Here is a 22,117-nt window from a genome sequence, read left to right on the forward strand (position 1 = left end):
CTGCTCTTTCTGCATGAGACGCTGCTCCGCTGGGATTTGTTGGAGCCATTTCTACACCAGGGACTTGGGCTCGTGTTATTCAAGCTGCTGTTGGTATCCGCTGACATCTGCCTGCAGAAGAATAAGGCTCTTCCAAGAGCCCAACCAGCCCCACTGTCTCAAAGACATGTTTTTCCAGTGCCTCTTTGATTGTTTTCATTTTCATAATAGCTTTATGCTATAATAATACTCCTCAGCACATACACAGCACATTTAATCACAGTGAGGCTTGGGACAATTTAGAAAGGAAGTTAAATATCATTAATTCCTACTTCAGGGGTAAGGAAATTAAGACACAGGAAAAGGGACCTGCCCAAGATGAACTACAGAAATCTCAAACCCATGTGCGTCTTCCAGCTTCAGCAGTGTCCTGTTTACAGGACCTTATCTATGCTAAAGGTATTTTTGAAAGTCTACTATCACAATTAAGAGTGATTTTTTTCTTACAGCACCATATGAGCCAAGAAAGAACAAAGATCCTTTGGCACGGCTTATCATTGAACCTGAGAGCTTAGACACAACATGGTGATGTGATCAAGGGAAAAGAGATGTCTGACTACAGGGCAATCCAAGGCCCTGGGAAATCTCAGCAACATGATTTAAAACATTCTTCCTTTGATGGATGATGAATTCTTACAATACAATTGTTTGCGCAGAACTTTAGCCTCCAAATCCTCATTATCACAAACTTTACTGTAGGTATGTTGCATATCACCCTCTGCACGGATTTTGTTTTACTTCATTTCTGATTCAACAGCCAACAGATGGATCACGTTACTGCATCTTGCCAAGTGCAAAACACAAGATCACTGGGTTCCAGACTATCGTGCAGACTAGAAGTTTCTGACAAGTGTAAGGAGCTTTGAAACACACCATCAGTTCCGTATGTTGTGCAAAGCTGTGATATACTAACAGCATCAAACCCAGGAGCATTAAAAAAAAAAAAAAGGCATGGGAACACACCACATCAATTGGACTTAGGTACAAATGTTTGTTTTGACATGGCCAGGAAAGCTCCCCCAGAACAGAACGAAGTACGAGATCAAACAGAGAATTTCATAAATGCCAACCCTTGTGTGCTCGTATCCTCAGCACATTAATGAGAACAAAAGCAGTGCTTTAAAAGCTGTGAACCTGATTACTCACACTGTTTGCATTTCTCTAGTATCTCCCTGTTTGGCAGGACCCTTTAGATTGTGTTTCCCTCACTGCAGATGCCACTCATCAGTATTCAAGCTTCAAGATATCCTTTCTTCTCCATGGGGAGCATGTTGCACCATGAGGCGCCAGTTTTTCCTTAAAGCAAACTGACACAAAATATAAGTGACGTGTTTAGGGTGAAGATATACACACACAGTGTCGACATACGTGTTTACATCGAGAAGACGGCTGCTGTATGATGCCGCTCGGTTCCCTTTGCTGTGACAGGGTCAGAACCCAGTTACAACAACGCGCCTGTAAAGACAGACAAGGCCTGAACACAGCTTTCCTGGCAAGTCCTCGTCTGTCTCAACATCAGACGAGATGCCGCCCAGGGAAGGACTCGATACTGGTAATTCCCCCCCTTCGCCTCACTGAAGAACCCAGACTCTTCCGAGAGTTAGCCCTTATATTCCCAGCAAAGGATATCCTGAAGACTTGCTTTGTTCCCCTCAGCCAACAGGAATAATTGCTTCAGGGGGAATTGCAGGGAAATCCACTCCTTGGAAACAGAAAACCAGACAAGAATAACCAGAAGACCAGTCCAATAACACGCAAATAACCCCAGAGCTTTGAGAGAAGCTGTGCTTGGCAAAGAGCAACCACAGCCAAGCGGTCAGGTGTAAGTCAGAGCTGTCAGATCTGCCACGCACAGCACAGTATACCACTGGTCCATACTGGGCGAGTGTGTGATGTATGGCTGTGAGCGATATTTCACTCTGCACTGCTGCTTAGGGATAGAATTGTATCCCTCTTCAGTCCCCAAAGCCAAGACAACAGCTACAAGAAAGAGCTCTAATGAAAGTGAGGCCTAAAAATGGAAACCACGCTTACAGAGGAGTGCTGCGGCCCACAGACGGGCACGGCCTGCAGATTCTCACAAGTGGGCTTCAGACGACATCATTCAGCTACAAATCAAAAATCAAAACACTGAACATTCACTCGGAAAATCCTTCTGCAAGTACCTGTAAGATGTGAATACTGTCATTCTGCTCTTCCAAAGAGCCGACTTCAAGAGCTGTTCAGAGGACAAAGGAAAGTCTGATCAGCAGCAGTGAGAGGTGGTTGTGACAGCCGAGCTGCCGGCTGCTGACCCTGATTGTCACTGTCACCAAAGGTTTGAGGCTGGCATACGCCTGCAGCCAGCAATATTACTGCTTGTAGACGAGCCAGGAACACAGAAATGACCAGGTACAAGGCACTGCAGAGAACATGAGCCTTGCTATAACATACACTGCCTGCCACAGAAACCTCAAGCAAACACGGTGGCTCCAGCCTGCTTTCTGTAGGCTGGCCTAAGCTGGTATGTTAACAACATCATGTCTGCGGGCCTCAAGTCTACAGCCCAAAGCACACCAGCGCTCCCTAAATGCTGGTAATGATCCTCCTTTCACCTGGGCCTTGCAAAGAGGCTAAAATGTCTCAAACCATGTTTGGAATCAGTCTTGGGGTTCTGATCAGGCAATCAGTGCTGTGGAGGCAAGGAAAACACGGCTGTGAATTGGAAGCTGAGTGTGGTATAACACCAAGATCTAAAACGGAAAAGGAAAAGCTTGCATTTTACTGTGCTGTTCAGTCTCTCTGGATGTCCAGCAAATTTACTTCATGCAGGAGCTAACTTGCTACTAGATTAAATTTTGAACAGCTCTATACAGGCAATGCAATTTAAAAAGAAAAAAAGGAAAAAGAGAAAACCAAACCCACCTTCTGCTTCTCACTTTGGGAATTACAGTGATTACATTACCACTGTTTTAAAGGGATTTGGGCAACCTGAACATCAATAAACCAGCTACTGTGTTACTAGAGATGTGCTTCCTAATACAATGCTGCAGGCAGCAATCGAAAGGAAGGGTTCTGGCATAAGTCCACTGATTTCCTTGTGCTGACACTGGCCTAACCCCACAGTGAGCTGCTTCTGGGAGTCCAGCAGATAGCCAACAGCAAGGAACACGCTTTGGAATGAAATAAAAAGTGTTTGGTAGCAGTTTTTTTGTTTGTTTGCTTGTTTGTTTTTTCCCCTGGGGCTATGTAGTATGTTTGATTGGGGGATTAAAACTTGCATGTGAGAACATGTGAAGAGCAGACACCACCGTGCCTCTCCAGCAGACTCTCCCCTTCAAAAATATCTTCACATTTGGGTCAGTTCCACAGTCTGGTTCACTACATGGTGGCCTAAAAGAGGGGCCAGGAACAGGAGGCTATGGCAGAGTCTGCTTTCCATGGCAGTGCCATACAAAAGTATGCAAAGCTATTGCCTAAAACAACATAACATTGCTGACACTTAGCAGCAGAACCCAGAAAATTAGCTTCTCTGTCTGTTTAAACTCTGATTTTGCATTTCTTACAGTATGGAAATGAATGATTAAATAAGTCAAGGCCACTTTTGTTTTATATCCGCTTCCACTTGGAGATGTATTTCTGCAAAAAGCTTTTAGTGCAGTTTGATTTAGACTCCTAAACAAAGTCGATGGAAGGACTCCCACTTGATTCAGTGGACATTAGAGCTGAGTTTTTTGTTTCGATGTAGCTGCTTACGAATCCCCAGTGCACCACAGATCAGAGCCTCTTTGCCAGTAAACACATTCTAATATCTGTAAGTTTACTGCATCCCTAAAACATAAGGGATTATTACTGGGAAAAGGGTTATTACTGGGAGAACGTAGAGAGTATCAGAAAACTGTCAAGAGGACAAAACAGATCCTTTCACAGTAAAACATGAAACATACTGGGAAACAGACAACTCATGGGGGCTACAGAAGAGGTCTGGCACCATGAATGCTATGGAAAAGGGCAAACCTGAAACACCTTGTCTTTAGAAGACTGACCAAGTGGCAGCTGCAAAATTCAAATCAAAAGGAGACACTTTATGCACAGAACTTAACTAAACACTGGGATGTTATCACAGCAGCTCAAAGTTTGTGTTATTTCAAAACAGGATTAGAAAAAGTCCAATCTGAGGGCTACTAAAGATAATCCCCCTGTTTACAAAGTCCTCAACTATCCAGTGGATAACGTATACCAGGGAACTATCACCATGATCCTGTCTTGTTTATTTTTTTTCTGTTTTTTTTTTTCTTATACATGTGCTACTGATCACAATGGAAGGCTGAATAATATACTAAAAGGACCTTTGGTCTGGACTATTCCCATGTTACTCTAAATAAAAATAAAATTTAAAAATGAAAAGACATAATTGCATCTGCATCATTTCTGCCAGCTTGATTAGGTAATGGTTTATTAACATGTTACTGAATTGCTCCTAGAATTACTTGTAAAAGCTTGAATGTGGCTCACAAAGTTATGTTTCTAAACCTACGAATTACTTAGTCCTTGCCCTCACACACACTCTCAGGGTGAAATAACGCAGCACCTGGCCAGTCGACAGGAGCTTTGTACCCTGGAAGTTTCCTCTCCATTTGACTTGACTGGCTCTGCTGTTTGAGAGCGTTGCAGGTTCACACGGTGGAGTGCCAGAGGACATCACCCGTTCCTGGCTGCACGTTGGTGCCCATGCAATGCGTGACACAGGGTTGGTTTTTGCCACTGAGCAATCAGTGGCAGGAAAACCTCATTAACTTAGCTAGCCAATTAGGACGGATTTGTTTTTTGTTCTGGTCAATCCCGAACTAGACAGGAGATCCCAGAGGTACGGAGCTGGTCAATAGCTTTGCAGCACTGCAACGTTACGAGCGACACTTCTACAAGATTGGTTTTGCCTCAACATGACTGAAACACACATAAAACGATCTTAGCTGCTGGTACAGAAACTGCCAGCCATCACTCCTAGCATTCAGGAAGAAGACCGCATTTGAAAGGAGATATGTTTTTCCCTTTCTATGCAGTTTTTCAGGATGTGCTGCACACATGCTGTCCATCGGAGAGCTCCAAACCCAGCTGAACCTCTGGCAGGGATGAGGGCAGGGTGAAGTCCCTGGAGCCAGGGCGCAGGGCTAAAGAGATCCAGAGAAAAGCATTTAAATGACCACAAAATCAAAGGATCTTTACTTTATTCTATTCCTTTCTCTTGCGCCAGTCCCTGAGCTCATGTGGCCATCAAGAGAGCAAAACTGGGGAGCTGCTGAGGATGGAAAACTAACCTTAGGGCAGGAAGAGTTCCTTAGGGCAGGAACAGTTGTGTGCACCTCTGCCCATGAAGCCTTTTCAACCACAGCGTGTACTTAAACACACCACGAAATGACAGCCCAAAGCTGATAATGTAGAATAATCTAAATCCCTTGATCCCTGAAATTTGTGCTGAGTGCCATGAATCAGATTTAACTAGCAAGAAAAATACTTCAAATCTGTTATTCTCTTAACAGAATGGTGTATCATTCTTATCTGGTATAACAATGGTCCTTGTTTCCAATTTGAGAGTGTTTTCATCCTAAAATGGGGTTTCCCATCTCTTCTTGCCACCAGACCAGACTAATCCTACATGCCTCTTCAATGAACATTTTAATTTCAAATCATTAACTGGTGCTCAATAGGAGTCATTCTGTCTCAAAGAGAAATCAATCTCAAAACCTCCTCTTTGGAGCAATGAAAGAACAGGAGGGGAGATGCATTAATAGTTCAGTGTATTACTAATAAATTCTTTGCTACGTGTAATTTACCAACAGCAGCAGCTTCCTATGAAAAACAATACCATAGGAAGTGCTTCCCCTTCTCTTCAGCATGGAATCAGGAGCTTCTCATGCCATGGCACTCATGGAAACTTGCTAAAAAAAAATGTTCATCCGATATATTCTTATCCCAGAGCTTTCGTCAGGCTTCAGGTTTGTTTGGGTTTGTTTGTAAAAGGAAATTCACAAATAAATGACTATTCCGCAGTACCAGTGCCTTGCTAACCTCTTCATAGGAGCTCCTAATAGCTGCTGGTTGTATTTACAAAGCTGGGGAATCCCTGTAGTGACCAAACGCATCCCTCACAGCAGGCTGTACGAGCAGCTGGGGCACAGATCAGGTGAGTCAATTCCAGCTCCAAGGCAGGGCAAGGGATGTGCTGCCTGGCTGCTCTTTCTGCGAGCAGTCCCAGCGAGAAGCAGCCCCTCAGCCATCGCCTTCCAGCACGGCTGCAGGCTCACGGGGCATCTTCCAGCTGCCAGCCCTGAGGGCGATGCCGGTGGGAAGCGAGGGGATGCTGAGAGCGGCAGGAGACAGCCCCACATCAAAGCCCTGCAGACCCACACTGCTCCATGCGTGGGGAGGACACATTCCCCCCGGGCAGCCGGCGGGACGGATTGATTTTCTTTATTGTTATTGCAGTTCTTTAGGGAGCCGCTGTAGCATCTACAGTGGGCTTGCCAAAGTGCATGCTCCTGGTTTGGAAAGGAAAACGGCTCTACTCTCATTTTAATTAGGTAATTGGCTATCAACTAGCTCGGCACTGACAGCCTCATTTACAAACATTTTCTACTCTGGTCAGGATAAAAGGATGAAATTAAACCTTGCTCCAGTGCACTCCAGATCCTGCTAAAGTGCAGGAGCAGAGCACGGATGTCGGGACAAGGAAGGACAAGGGCTCATAGTCACAACGTGTGTTTGTACACATGCAAATAAAAGTGTGCCAGAGTTTGGCAGCAAACTCCTTTCACGTGGCTCTCCTGCAGAATTGTTACCTTTCCAATTCAAGCCGTATACATCTTCAAGAGTGCTTTTGGCAGATCAGGAAAATCGTATCCTTTAAAAGCAATATAACCTCAATAACTAAGAAAAGTATCAGTCTACAGGGAGAAAATGGTGATTCATCTCTGTATAGTAGCCAACTTCCTTCATGGAGATCTGTACAGATCTTTCTAAACAGACCAACTTCACCCTGGTCTTACACTATCTGCCTCGAGTTATCTGGTGGAAGGCAAATATTTGCCAGATTAAACTGAATTTTAAAGGGTGAAAATATTACCCCTTATCACAAGAGCTTCAAGAGAACATCTGAAATAGCTGATTTTTATTCACTACCTGGTTCTAAAGTGTACACAGCACTGCCATGAGGTACTGCTCTTAAAATTTCACCACGTGCAGCTTTACGCTAATTCACTTTTTGTAGGAATAGAAATCACTGTGGAATAGGCACATGCCAAAATCTACAGACAATATGGATATAAAAGCAGCTGTGGGTAGCTGCTTTTGCTGGGTGTTAATCCAGCAAGCAGCCTGGGATGGTTTTACTTCTCTCAAAGTTTTTCCTCCAAATTTCCCCTCTCCCAGGGGATTTGGTGCTTCACACAGACAGATTTGTGGAGGAAGCACATACATTTCTTAGCACCGCCCTCCAAACCCTTACTTCTAAAACACTGCTTGCTGATTTCAGAGGGAATTTCGGTATAGTGTCCTGCTCCTGCTTTTTTTCTGAGATGGCAGGAAAGTACAGAAAAGATGTGAAATACAGTAGCATCTAGCTCAATGACAGCTCTTGCTATGTAAGCTACCACCCAAAACTGCTTTCCCTTTACAGAGGAACTTTCTGTAGTGCTGGCTGGGTTTCATTTTAAAGCAGCAGTGGGGAGAGGAGCCTCTCTCGATGGAATCTCCCAATTCCTCCCTAACAGCAGTGTCCATCGTTCTGCCCAAGGCACTGCCACTGCACACAGAATAGCAAATCCCCCAATAAAGGACCTTTCACGTAACCTCAGGAGACCACTTCATAAAAACACAAGAACAATGGCAACTGATCAGAAAGCCGTGTAATCTGGTATCCTGTCTGCGACAGTGACAGCGAGCAGATCCTTCCGAGGAAAGTACAGAAAATCCCTACGCAGGCAGCTGAATTACTCAGAGGCTGGTTTAAGCCCTCAGGCTTCAGGATTTCTCTCCCTCCCAAGAATTAATTTAGATTATTATTACAGTCTGTTATCCACATGAAGATCTGGTCTTTAAAGCTCCGGCCCTATCAACAATCCTGGTGGCTTTCATTTCCACGAGCTAACTGCTCGCCAGTGAGTTTGCAGAGTGGTTCCCAGCAAACTGACCTGTGCCGACTGCTTCTGCATTATGAGGAAAAGATGAAACACACAACCTGCCTTCACGTGCTTTTACACTCCCCCGTTTTTAAGAATGAGCAAATGAATAATGCAGATTATCTTTAAAACTTGTCCCCTAAGGGGGAAGTGAGGAGCAGGCATGTGAAGGCAAAATGTATGCACAAAGAGGCAGCTGACCGAATTGGGCCAGACACGTTGGCCAAGAGAGTCGCCTGTGTAAATGAACTCGCTGTCTAGTTTCATTATGAGTCACGAATTCTCTAAAAAGGCAAGGAAGGAACCATTTGTGCTCTCACTTATCCTGTACCCTGAACTGCTTCTTATTTGTGTTGTTTCCCCAGTCACTACACTTGCAGTCACAGACGCTGCGCGTCTGGTCAGAACGGATCCAGCAATAGCTGCGAGGGCCAGGAAAGGCAACGCCGAGCCATTACAGCACCGTGGGGGTCTGGGAGGAGGCTGGATGTACCATAGAGGAGGATAAAACATTGGCCAAAAAGAAGGCTTCAGACTCCCAACTGGTACCATGCTGCTTTCCCTTTCTGTGAAAGCACATCACGTAACTCCACCTATTCTTCTCCTAACCAAAAGAGACGGGCTTTCCAGGCACCCACTCAAACCCAAGGTCTAACAAGACACAGGGGCAAGCCAGAGAAGTTTGGAGGAGGACCCTATGACATCTGGAGGACCCTACAACATACAGAGGACCCTACAACGTCCCACCTCACGCAGCTTTGTGCAGCCAGCACAGCGCAGAGCGGCCACCATCACCGTTCGAGCACCTGTGGCCTGAGCACAGCAGAGGGGTTGTGAACGCTTCCGACTTGGTGTCCGACTCCATCCCCACTTCGTGCCCACCTGCACCTCGGCACCTCTCTGCCAGGTACAGGGCCACGGGCTTACACACCTGCTTTGCCAAACGGCAGCAACATTTCAGTAGGCGTTTGTACTGCCAAGTAAATAGAAAGAAATGTTGTTATTGACTGCAATTTGCAATTACATATTGACAGCAGGAAAACAGAGCTGAAAAACCAGCAGGCTGCAGACAAACACCTATGCGTTGAAGCAGTCTTCACCTGACAGCGAGCGGGAGCATGGAAGGAAGCCCCTCTCGGCCCTCCACGTGGCCACTGCGATTCCACAGAAATTATTCATTGATTCGTTTTGGCTGGCATCATTTGGAAATGCTCTTGACTCTTGCTTTTATAAACAGCAATTTAGGCAAAGAGTACGTCTTTCTGAGTGGCCTTCAGAAAGCGATAAACCTCTTTAAGGAAATTGTTCAAATACTGACATTGTTCCCAATGTTTTAATTCACCATGGTTTGCAAAAGGAAAAGAATCATAACTACAGTGGAGCCTGCACTGGGGATCTGTCTGACAGTTGTTATTTCTAAGATTATTACCCAGAAGAATTTCCAAGGTATCCCTGACTTGTACAAACACTCCAATAGCAAGCCGAAATGCAGATCCAGGAGCGAGCTTGGCAACCGAAGGTGCATCCCTGGATAAAAGAAGATGACCTCTATAAAAGAACCCAAGGTTAATAGTTGTTTCAATAGCCAGTGCATGACTGGGTTCCTGTTTTAAATAATCTCTGCTTTTACATTTATTCTCACTAGTATATTTCTGGCAGAATGAGTACTAGTAGAAAACAACTCATTGAAATAAATACTGCAATGCGCAAGGTTTGCAAATGCAATGCCTTTATGCTTCATCAGTTACATTAATGGAAAAAGGAAAGGCAATATTTGGTGAATCCAGGGATTGTTAACATATTAAAAAAGACCATTTCAATCAGGCCTAAATATGTAGCGGGTGAGAGTGATGACTGACTGGTGGCCCATCTAAAGTCAGTCTGAGTTCAGCACTTGCTCCATTCCCTTCCCTAGACACCACACCATCATCAACTTCCCAGGATGACAGATACGCTTCCTACTAGCAGTCCTATACAGCCAAAAACTGAGTCTTGGGGGAAAACTTGCTCTGGTGTTGCCAGCAGTTTATTTACCTGGTGATTAGACATAGGAGCCTAGTTTCTGGACTAAGAACCCATAAAGACCAATCTCACTAAGTCCAAACGAGTAAAACTAACACCTTTTATACAAAATGCAAATATTTTTGCAGCTCAGTGTCATATACTGCATTGTCCAAGCAACTGGGAGGTATAACATTAGCAGATGATTGAAATATCTCACTGGGGAGCTTTTAGTGAAAATTCAACATTCATTGTATAATATCCTGTATTATCACCTTTGCTGCCATAAAACATCCTCAGAGAACAAGGACAACTTTGGACAACCTGCTTTTCAGGAAAATCTGTTATCTCTCTCCTGTTTTTTCAAGAGACCTTTCTTTTTAATGTTTTTGCTTTGCTTTGCCCCCTCCACACACACACTTTTGTATCATATTTGCTAATAATTTGCAGTATTATTACATCCATGGGTTTCAATCCAGCTAGCACACAGCTGTAAGTAACTGAAGGCTCTGGGTGGGAAAAACAGAAATGAAACCCCTGCATCTCCGGGCTGCTGACACCAGACCCACAGTAGCAGACCCACACCTGATGGAGCACAATTCACCACCAGCAGGGTAAACACACGGTTGCGGATTTAGCCTCGGTGATCTTGTGAGGTGCTGGAAGGTCCTGTTTGCAGAGGGTGCTGAACTCTGCTTCACTTCACATAACCAAGCCTGAACACCCCCCATACACAGGGTACACATAGAATCGAGTAAGCAATACGCAGCCAAGTCTCTTTGTACGTGAACCACGACAACCTATCAAAAGAATCCACTTTTCCTCCATATAACTCCCTATTCTCATATCAAGCAAATAATAATTCCCTGAGAACTGAAGGACAATCCTGGAAAAGTTAGTAGATCCTACTGTTTCTTCTTACTCTCACATCTGCCTGTAGCGACAAAAAGAAACTATCTGAACAGGATTTACAGGCCAGGGTGTCAGCTCAGGTGGTACAGCTCAGAATCCAAAGCAAACTGAACTTAGGGTTTTAAGTGTAGCATTTCTGGGGACAGCTGTTATGTAGGAATGCAAAAAAAAAAAAAAAAAAAAAAAAAGAGATTTAGGGCCAACTCTGGCTGTAGCCAAAGATCTAGAGATCTAGAGATGTAGAGATACCAAACAGGACTTTTGCAGTGCTGCAATTCCTATTAGTAAGTCAAAATGTCCACACAAACCATTAGTCACACACTTCGAAGACCCAGGAAAAGAATTATATTTTCCACCACTTTTGTTGGCACAGGTTGCAAAAGTCACCGTGTGTGTTAAACAGGGAAAAGTGTTCTAGCCGTCACCAGGACCCCAGGCTTTCTTAGGATGTATCCTTACACAAAGGCAAGGCTCCCTCAAAAAGGTACACAGCCTCCCCATGAAATCTCCTTATTTCTGTGGCCAGACACTGAAATGTCAAACCACCTCTATGGAAAAGGGAAGCCTGAAACACTGCCAGAGATCACCAGTGCAGCGGTTGCTGCAGACTTCAGCTCACTGCAATTATTTTTCTACAAGGTTCCACTGATTGTATCCACGTCTAAAATATCTGGCATGTGTTACTGCTAAACTGAAAGTACAGCAGATCATTCAACAAGACAAGAAGAGAGAAAAGAAGCTCCCAAACAGCCCACGTACAGGATGCTGAATCCAGTACAGGATCTTGCATTCGATTTTCTGTGCTTTTTACAGCCCCCCTGCAGCCAACAAACCTCCAGCACCTTCAGCACAGCAGCCAACTTGCAAGGCTGGTATTTCGACAGGGCACGGCAGGTATTTGTGAAGCTAAACATCCTGAAGAAGTAGGCTTCTTTATGAGAAGATTTCATCATTTTTACAAAAAAATGCAAAATAAAATAAAATAATGACCCTTAGAGATGGATCATCATTCCAAGCCCACATGACTAAGCAAAAGCTGCTGCAGAGCTGATACCTTAAATTCTGCACCGTGAGCTGGAGCAACAGAGCAGTGCATTAGATTTATACATTTTAGCAGTGCTCTTGTGAACTCCTGCAGCGGGGATGTCATACGGGCAGCATATTGCTGGTGGAAGATGTCAATTTAAAAATGGGGGGGGGGGGGGAAGGAAAGAAAAAAGAAAAATTGATGTGACATTTTCATGTTCCTGTTCTGCAGTTTTACCTTCAAGAAGATTGATGAAGGAGGTGGATTTATCTAGTCAAACACTTGCATGGTTCTCACCATAACAACTCTTTACATCAGCACTTCTGAACTAATATCTATTTTTAGTATCGTGTTTTTAAAGGATCCTCAACTCAGTCACTAATTTTGAGCTTGCAATTTACCCTGGGAGCAATTTTGCTGGTGCTATTTGTGCCACTTAACTACTTTGATTTGCAGTCACAATTAGGTAAGCATTTATATATCCCAAACCACACCTGTAAAATAGGAGACTGCTTTTAAAAACAGCCCGGATGCTTAAATTGAATGCAACTTAGTTTCATGACACATGGATCTCTAAAAGCACCCTGCGCATTCCAGAGTAAGAAAAAAAATACTTTTTTTTTTCTTTAACTCACCCATCTTCTTTACATGACTCTGTTTAGTCACAAAGGCTCCCATGAAATAGCACTTCTCTTTGTCAGACTTTGCCAATGATTTCTAGTGCTCAAAAGGCGTGGCCAAGAGAACTCAGGCACTTTTAATGTTATTTATATGGCCAGGTAGGTTGGAAAAACTACAGCGTGCTGAATACGGAAGCATGGAGCTGACAGCTAACCCCCCAAACCTCATCAGGACCCCTCAAATACAGGGTGAGCAGAGGCAAGGAAAAAGCCAGTAACAAATAACTCGGAGCATGTTTCACTGGAGAACTGTGAAAAGAAATCAAACTACTTCATCTGTATCACCTCCCTAAATCACTTCCAAGCCTACCTTAATAGTAATTTATTGTAACCATCCACTTAAAATTACTTAATGTATCTCAAAAAAGTTAAAGCTATTGCAACTTCTTATTTATTTAAGGCAACTCTTTGCAGGAAGATTATGCTACTATTAATGTTCTCAGCTCAACCCTGCTATCCCACAACAGCATAAATCAGAATCGCCTCATCTCCAGTCCAGCGCATCTACCAAGAGCAAGGAGAATGATGCAGCAAGAGCATATGCAAAATAATTCCTGTTGTTGTGAACATTAATGCATGAAAATTGCTAAAGGAAATGGTTAAATCTGTCTAAATTTTAAATTCAGAATAACTTGATGTGTAACTGAGTGGGGGAAATAAAAAGATCAGGACTGAACATTATCAGGAAGCATTCTTCCTGCTGAAAATGAAGACATTTCCCTGCTTGCAGCAGCAAAGAACATCAGTGTGTGTGAACACCTCCTTCCACCATTCACCCCAACAAATAACTGGTTATTTTTCCTCTGATATTTGATTGTTAAGAACCTACACCATTCACAGTCATCTGACTAAAACTTGAAAACAACTGAAGAGAGCGTTCAGCCAAAAATGTTTATGTACACTCAGATTTTTTGTGAGAACTGATGTCAAACTGGGATAAGCAATGACTGTGGTCAGTAATATTTCCCCTCTGAAAGCAGGTTCCCTGCATAATTTAAAGAGAAAATTGGTCTTTGCTATACAACCTTCTATCAGCATACAGGAAAAGTTACTATAAATTCACTATAAAAATCTGATTGTAAGGACGTACAGTGGTCTGGTACACAGCCCCAAAATTTTGAGAACCATTAGTTTGGAGGAAAAGCCAAATGATCAGATCACCTGGAACTCAAGACAGGACATCAGAGAAATAAAACGACAAGGTTTGGTCCAGAACCCTAATATTTCATTCCCCCAGTACAGAAATGCCCCAATACTTCCAGAGACTGTGAGGTGCCTGCTGTGTTACAAATACTAAACAGCAGTGCACTTTGCTTCATAGCAAGATGGTACCTCCGGTGCTCCAGAGCTCCTTCACACTGGGTCAAAACTATTTGGTTTATCCAAATGATCTCTTTTCAAATCAAACACCTCCTCCGACAACGCTTCCAAGTACACTAAATTAGCTTGGAAATCTCCCAGCAGGCACAGGCCAAGCCTGACCTCTTTATCACCCAATCTGAGACCCCTGTATGAACATAACTGCTTACATTTTTCACAACACAGAACTTGCTGCCCTGCAGAGCTCTAGGTTTGCATTCGAAGAAAATGAGAGTTCTTCAGATGTGTGCGAGGAACAACACAAAACCAAAACAATCCTAAAATAAATCTTTTAAGAGTGAAAAACATTCACAGCTCCCCTGAGATGAAGCACGGTAAATATACAGAACGCACTGTAAAGGTTAGGTCTATTTTCTTACCCTGAGTTCATAGAAGACTTATGTCCTCCTTCCTTCCAAGTCAAGACAAAAAATCTTCCCCTCTGGGCAAACACGTACCTTTACATTGGGCTCAATGGGAATCAGTAGCAACTGTATGCACAGATCCAGATCAGGGTAAAGAGGGAATACAGAGCTCCTTCTGGTTTAGATTACACAGAAACAATCCTCTGCTCACCATATTTGAAGATCAGACTCACAGACTCAATGAAAAGCATGCATTAAAGCTCAGCAGGTTGTCCACTTACTCACAAAAGCTTTTAGTGTCATCACAAAGGGGAAGGATAAAAAGTAAGCCAAATGTGAAGTCTTGAATACAAGTACACACCTCTCTCTTTCAGCAACTGGTAGCCACTAGATGCCTAATAACAGCAGGGAAAAAAACAACCGAAAACTTTAAGATAATTCAAATGCTCATCTCCTTTCAGAAGTCCAAAAGCAGTGTTAATGTAAATAACAAAAGGCAGCAAGTCTAGCCCTTCTGAACTATTTGGGTACAATACACGTAATACCTTGCAGAAGCCTGCTATATGAGGTTGCAGAGCTGGTATTAAGAGGAGGTTGGTTAAAAGCACTACACAATCCCAACAAAAAATCCTTCTTCCAGTATGAAGAGCCTGAATGAAATTCTGAGGTTTGAGGAACACATTCAGGGGGAGATGAGCAGGCTATGTTAAAAACTATGAGAAATTTGGGTGGAATGATAACTACTTCTCTAAAATCTGTGGGAAATCTCTCCCCTCAGACTTATAATAAATTACAGAAATGAACACAGCTTTGGCAAGAGGTGCTGGAACTACAGCCTAAGGGGAAATAGGCCAGTATCTCCTTAAAGAACAGGCACGCCACAGGCAGCACAAGTGCAAGCGTCTCTTGCAACACCAGCCGAAGTACCTGCCCTGGCTGAAAGGCCAACAGTTAGGGCAAACCTTCCTTCTGCAAAGCAGGAAGGCGGGACGGGGAAATGAATTGTTATGTTGTGTTAGCGGCCATGTAGCACCATAAAATCAAGACGTTAATGAAGACAAGCCAGTCTGGAGAGTTCCCCTGTTCTAGGAGCCTGCACTCACTTGCTGACACGTACAATAAAAAGATAAAATAAAAAGACAAAGTGCAACCCTGGCTCAAGCATTTACCTCCTGTTAGCAGCAGCCAAGGACATCTTCCCCTCCCTGTCCTTCTCCCCCCAGCAAAGATTATTTACTTTGCAATATAGGGCTGTCTAGTGATAGCTCACATTGTAAGCAGCATTTTTATAGCCCGGTCCTCAATGTACAGGGGACTGGGCTAGGGCACAAACACATTTTCCCATAACCTGCTCACTGATTCAAGAAAATACTTTCATTCTTGATTGCAGAGGGATTTCCAAATAGGCTTAACTGCTTCATGAATCAGACCTTCAGACTGCCCAGACTTCTTGGCGTGTCGGACACCATCCTAGCACACAGGACAAAAGGCCTGCCGGAACGTGTAAAGGACTTATGCGGGCAATAATCAGGCTCTGGTCTATCTCAGGTCACCGTACCTTGGTAAATTAAAAACCGGCTTAAAGGAAGAAGGCAGCTGAATCTTCTGCTAGATCACATTGAAACATACTCCAGTAGAGTCTGTTTCCTGGAAAGCAGACGGTGTTTCAGTCCATGTGGATCTGAACCACAGTCTCTAGTCTGCCAGATTCTGTATTCACTCTTTTAGTGGATCCTATTTCAGCACCTACCATGCTCCAAACGAAGAACTTTTTCATAACTCAACACTAAAATAGGATAAATTTGGGCAGGGGCTGTCCCTGCTACCCTTCTCACAAACATTAATTGGGGCACATTGTGTGAACATACAGCCCTCCTTTTTCATCTTTATTGCTTAAACCCGAGCTGTTCTATACGAACTGCCCTAATCCCTGTATTACCAATATACAAAATGTTGGAGAAGTTCTGAAAAAATTACACAAAATCAAACAGAGAGAGTGAAGTGGGGAAAGAGGCTTTACTCATTGTTTATATGACTTTGAGGATCTGCTCTCGGCACAAAGAGAGATCCATCCTGTCCTGGCATTCAGAGCTCCAGAGCCCCAGCGGGGTAACCTGGATGTAAGGATGTTCAGCATGGCTGGGGAAAGAGATGACAGAGGTATGACCTTCTCTGGGTAGGGCATGATGGTCCCAACCATTTGCAGTCATGAATCAAGAAGAGCAGCTACAAAGCTTTCTGCCTCATCTTCTGGCTTGCAATAGCACGGGACACCTGCGATACCAGGCCTTGGGGAGTGCTCTCCTTGTGATGTGGAGAAGACATTCACTCAAAATGAAAGCTTGTGAATTTTAAATAGAAAACAGGGAGGTGTCCAAAAGATTAGTTCCTCTGCTCTAGCAAGGCAAGAAGAACAGATAGCATGTGCAGGAAGAAGTGAAAGATGAAGATTTGACTGAGTTATGCACAGCAGGCATGGGAAACAAGACAGCATCTATTCAGGTGGAAGCAGATGGTAGAATAGGAAAGAAACATGGGGCACCTACAGATCATGTAATATACACATATTCAAGGTTAGCATCTCATCCAGAGGCAGTGGTCTTTGTTTGGAATACATCAAAAATGTCAGAGCAGTATCGACTGTCATCACAAGCCAATGACAAGATGGGAGTCAAAGGCAGTTGAAAGAAAAACCTTCCATCTAGTGAGTCTGGTTTATCTCATCATTCCCGTATGCACTCCCCTATGTCAAGTCTCCCACCCACTTCACAGGCCCTTAGCCTGCTTGATACAATCACAGCACGCTGGAGCTGCTAACAGCCTTGTAAGGTTGCAACCTATTGCAAGGCTAGGTTAGCTCAAAAGGTAGGGCAACTCCGGCGGGTAAAAGTTTCACTTTTCAAATGAACAGAAGTTTTAGTTGCAATTGATCCTTACAAGAAAAATCAGCCCACAACGAGACTTAAGAAAGTACCTAGGCTTCCTGGGAAAACGAGGGGCTGAAAGGCATTCAAGGAAGTGCCCATCTCCTCCTTGTGTGCAGAGACAAGTTCTTTCAGAGCCGCAGTTCCCTTCCAGATCTCTACTGCCTTACATTTCCTTGCTTCTGATCTGGCGGTACAAACTTCTGGTTACCAGGATTTGCTCTAATGACATCCCTATGCTCTTCCTGACAACAACCCCTCTGAATTTCAACAAAATCCTTGCCATAACTTCCATTTGATGGCTCACAGCTTCTGCTTGCAGAAGTCCCCACTGTTTATTGTGCCTTCCCCAGAGCCTGAGCTGCCTAGGCTAGGAGATTAAGGTGCCGTTAACAAGGACCAAAGCTCTGGGTCTAACCACTGCCCTGGCTGAGTGCTGTGTCCAGGAACTGGACTGCAGTTCTCATTCTGGCTCTGCCTCAGGCCTGCTGTGTGACTTTGGGCAGGACATTTCTCCCATCTGGCTTTCTTGGTTTCCATCTGTAGAAAAGGGCAAGCCTCATTTTCCCTCCTATATAAAAAAATCCTGAGATATACAGAAGACAAACTGTACTGACAGCCAGGCACTATTATTATTAGAGCTCTGGTCTGCTAAGTAGACACTGGCAAGAAATGCAAAAGCAAAATAAACTCAAGGGCAAGGAAAGCAGGCAGAGCAATAAAGCACAAAAAATGAAGAAAGAAGGGAAAGAAAATTCAGTGAAAAACAATGCAGTAGTGGGCAATGTTCCTGTGGTCTAACTGCATATGGAAGCAAATGTGATATAAATAACACTATTTTGAAGCAGTTTGGTAAGTCTGTTCCCCATAATCCCAGTTTTTGTGTTTTAAGAGGACTCTAGTTTTGGCAAGTCCAAATTGCTGCCCGTACTCAAGTGGGCAAGGAGATGCTTCATCACCTTTTGAGATCAGTCAAGATTATCCTTTCTCCATCTGGGAAAGGCAACCAGTAAGAAAGGAAAGGAAACAATTAAGCTTGGATGCTGACCTGTAGGACCATTAAGTGCACTTAACTATTATTTATATAACTGTGCGCATGTAGTGCTTTAAAAGGGAAGAATTTTAGTATCATTAAGGCATAATTGAGGCTCTGAAATCAACATAGTTATACGCCTGTTACTCTACAATGCTACTGAGCAAGCAGCAATTGTGATACATCTGTCAGTGTGTCCTTTGCTGTCACAGGATCCTTGCTACAGAGGCTACCACATTCTGCTCCTTTCCATTATGGATGAGGCTGGAGCGTCCCTGCAATTTTGCTGTGCAGGGAGTTACAGTTTCCCCATAGCAGTTTTCATTATATCTCCTAGGCAAATATCTTGTATCTTGGGATTAATATAAAACAAGATGAAAATTCAAATTCTGTCTTGGCAATTCCTAAGAAAGAGTCACCTTTGCTTTCCAGAGAGCAGCAGAAGCTGAGAGTGCATGAATTGGCTTTTGAATGTTCGGAGTGAGGGAGCTACGAGACCGGCTGTGCCTGCAAAGAATGGGTTATGGTATGACTGCAAGGTGATACACTGCCTTTGGTGGATTTCTTTTCCCCTTGCTGTTTGAGTTTTCTTCACCATCTCTTCCTAAAGCACTGTGAGCAGCCTTGTTTTTTCTCAGTTAAAAGGATTTTCTTTATTATTTTTTAAAGCCTGTTTGATGAATGATATGAACTAACAGTGAATACCACATTTCACTCCCCCTCATTAACATTGTAAATTAATTTAGGACTCATTGAGATGCAGGATTAACAACCTGAAGACTAATCTACTCTTTATTCAGAGGACATATTCAGGATGAGCAGTCTTTCGTCTCATATCACTCAATTAGTTAGCAGGACCGTCTCCTGGGAGTAAGATGATATTTCTGACTCTCTGTTTGGAAAGGAACTGTTCAAGGTTAAGGCAGAGGTCTGGGAGACTTCAGTCCTGGTCCCAGCTCAACTGCAGGCTTCCTTTACAACCTTGGCCAAACACTTTTACACTCTGCATCCATTTCCCTCAGTCTGCACACTTAGAGAGGTCAGACTTGGAGAACAGTCGCAAGATTTTAGATAGTGTTTACAGCGGTTTAAGCCAGCGTGTTTTATTCTGCCAGGGTTAAGGTTACATGGGTCATAGGCCAGCTGCCAGGCAGAAATTTGTTAAGCTGAAGTAATACATTTAATAAGTTTTCAGTTATGTGCCCCTAACCTCACTTACGTGAAATGGTGCATTATTTTGTGAGCAGTCTTTTCCTTGGATTGTGATGGCATTGTGATTAATACATTAGTATCTACAGAGCAGGGGCAAAGTCAAGCCCTCAGTTTTCAGATCAGCAAAAAACAAGAGAAAATGTTGCTTTTCTTAAAGCAATATTTATTGGTTACAAAAATCATGACACACTCAGCAGCACTCTTGCAATATCTCGGTGATGCTGTTTTCAGATGCCCTGTACGTTTGCTAGAGAAATAAATAACACATCTTGCAATTAACAAATGGAATGCCCCGCTGGAGGTTAGCTCTTGCTTGCTGTCAGTAAATCATCTGCAGAGGGATTTCATCCACTGAGAGGAATGAAGATTATATATGGGCTTTGGCAAGTGTCATTTTCCACCAGAATATTTTGTTGAAGGCACTTCATGTCTAATGATACATTGAGGATCCGTTCCTCTGAGCACAATAAATAAAAACAAATAATTGCTGTAGAAAAGAGCCTGACAGACACCCAGTGCCACTTTGGGCGTAACTGATTGATGCTACTTATAATCAGTTACGCTTGTAAAGCTCAGGCCTTCTGTTCTGGACACGTGCTGCACACACCAGCTTAGTTGGACTCTGCTGTCCCATAAGGAGAGGATTTTTTAAGCCCTACTATGGACTATTATTAATCATTTGTATTGCAACATTACCAAGAAGGTCTAACCACAGATGAGGAACCTGCTATGATATGAGCTCCAGAAAATAACACGGAGGAGACGTTGCAGTGATTCCAATAGCCTGAAATCAATGGCCAACTGATGGAGCACCAGAACATTCTCACCTCTAGTGTGATCATGAAGAGTGAATCATTTTATACACCTTTTTGTTGGCTAGGGTTTCATGCACAAGATCCTGGCGGGCATTTGGTAACCACTGTGAAAAAATGGATTGGAAAAACATCTTTCTGCCCCACTACTTTTAACCCTAATCAAATTCTAACTTTTTCAGAGATACAATTGTTCCAGTGCGGTTTCCTCAGGCAGAGGACAATGGCAGGGCAACCACAGCATCACAATTCTACAACTCCAACTAATAATTCTGTCAGTAGCTTCCAAACCAGACTGTTCCTCTCCTTAAAATACTGCATTTGCTGTCTGGCTAGTCCTTTCAACTCTCCATCAGATCAAATGTGCTGTCATAACTGCATGAGACTGCTACTCAATGTCATCATCTCTAGTCCTTGACAAAACCACTCCTTTAAACCACCTCTGGACCACAGGCCAGAAAAGCTGGGTTTTTCCTGGGGTTGTACAGCTCTGTCTGCAGATGTCTGCAACATTAAAAGGACAGACATCAGAATTTCAATAATCTTTCTTCCTTAAATACAGGGAGAGAAATGTCTGATGGTAATGTCACCAAAATCATAGGGGTATTTTTAATCAATGAGGTAGCATGAATGCAATGATTGTCAGCACTTCCTGCAGTTTTCATCCTCAGGTGTTTGTCCTGATGTGTTTTACATTTTTGTGTCACACTGCACTCCCAATTACTGTACATTCAGCAGATTCTCTGTAGAACACATGAAGGGCATCACACCTCATACTTACTACTGACCTCTGTTGAGCAAGAACAACAGGATCCTGCTGTTGGGCTATCATGAGCTTTCTGATCTAGGTAGCCATCTCTTATTTGAATTTGTCATAAATAACATCATTACGTTCCTTTGTTCTTGGCTCATTCTGCACTCATTGAGCCCTGACCTCTTGCCCACCAGCAAAACAAAACAACGCCCCCCCCAAAAAACAACCCCCAACCACATCCTCATTCCTCTTCCTCGTAAGAGTGCATTTCGCAGCAAACATGCCAAAGACCTTAAGTGAAGAAATCTGAAAGCAACCTTCTGAGATGAGCAAGGTTACCAAACCAGCAAGAAAACAAATACTCTTACCTGTCTGTAGTAAGCCAGCCCCACTGTCTTTGACTCCAAAGTGCTGCTGGATGTCTAGTAACACACCTGCAAGGAAAACAGAGAGCAGAAACTAAGTACCTTCACAGCCCTTGAAAAGCATACATCTCAAACACTTTGTGAAGCATAAGCAAAGCCTCAAATTCGAGTCCTTTAGGCATACAAAATCTAAAGTTTGCACATTGGCTTCTTTTCTATACATGCTCGCTCAATAGTTTTAAGCTACTGCAGTAACAAGAGAGCTCAGCAGATATAACATCATGCCAGGAGTTTGGGAATGGAATCCTTGTGCATGACAAGCTGGTCTTTCCTTTGTTCTTAAATAAGATCAGAGCTTTTTGGTTTGGTTTGGGGTTTTGTTGTTTGTCTATTTTTGGTGTTTTTTATTTGTTTTGTTGGTTTCTGTTGTTGTTTCTTTTATTCTTTCCTTCAACAATACCACTGCAGAATCCAAGAT

At 43.3% G+C, this 22,117-nt stretch overlaps 1 protein-coding gene across 4 annotated transcripts in view; it reads right to left on the minus strand.

Annotated features, from left to right (window-relative positions):
- SPNS2 (SPNS lysolipid transporter 2, sphingosine-1-phosphate) overlaps positions 1–22,117 on the minus strand; it is a 136,143-nt gene that overhangs the window by 78,864 nt on the left and 35,162 nt on the right. For all 4 annotated transcript variants that reach the window (XR_010825793.1, XR_007164853.2, XM_066979816.1 and 1 more), the window contains exon 2: positions 21,643–21,708. Coding sequence is in view for 2 of the 4 variants with exons in the window: in XM_066979816.1 (XP_066835917.1) it covers positions 21,643–21,708 (66 nt within the window). In the remaining 2 variants the exon portion in view is untranslated. The remainder of the gene's footprint in view (positions 1–21,642; positions 21,709–22,117) is intronic.

The sequence above is a fragment of the Anser cygnoides genome, chromosome 18, assembly GCF_040182565.1.
Source record: "Anser cygnoides isolate HZ-2024a breed goose chromosome 18, Taihu_goose_T2T_genome, whole genome shotgun sequence".
Taxonomy (NCBI): Eukaryota; Metazoa; Chordata; class Aves; order Anseriformes; family Anatidae; genus Anser; species Anser cygnoides.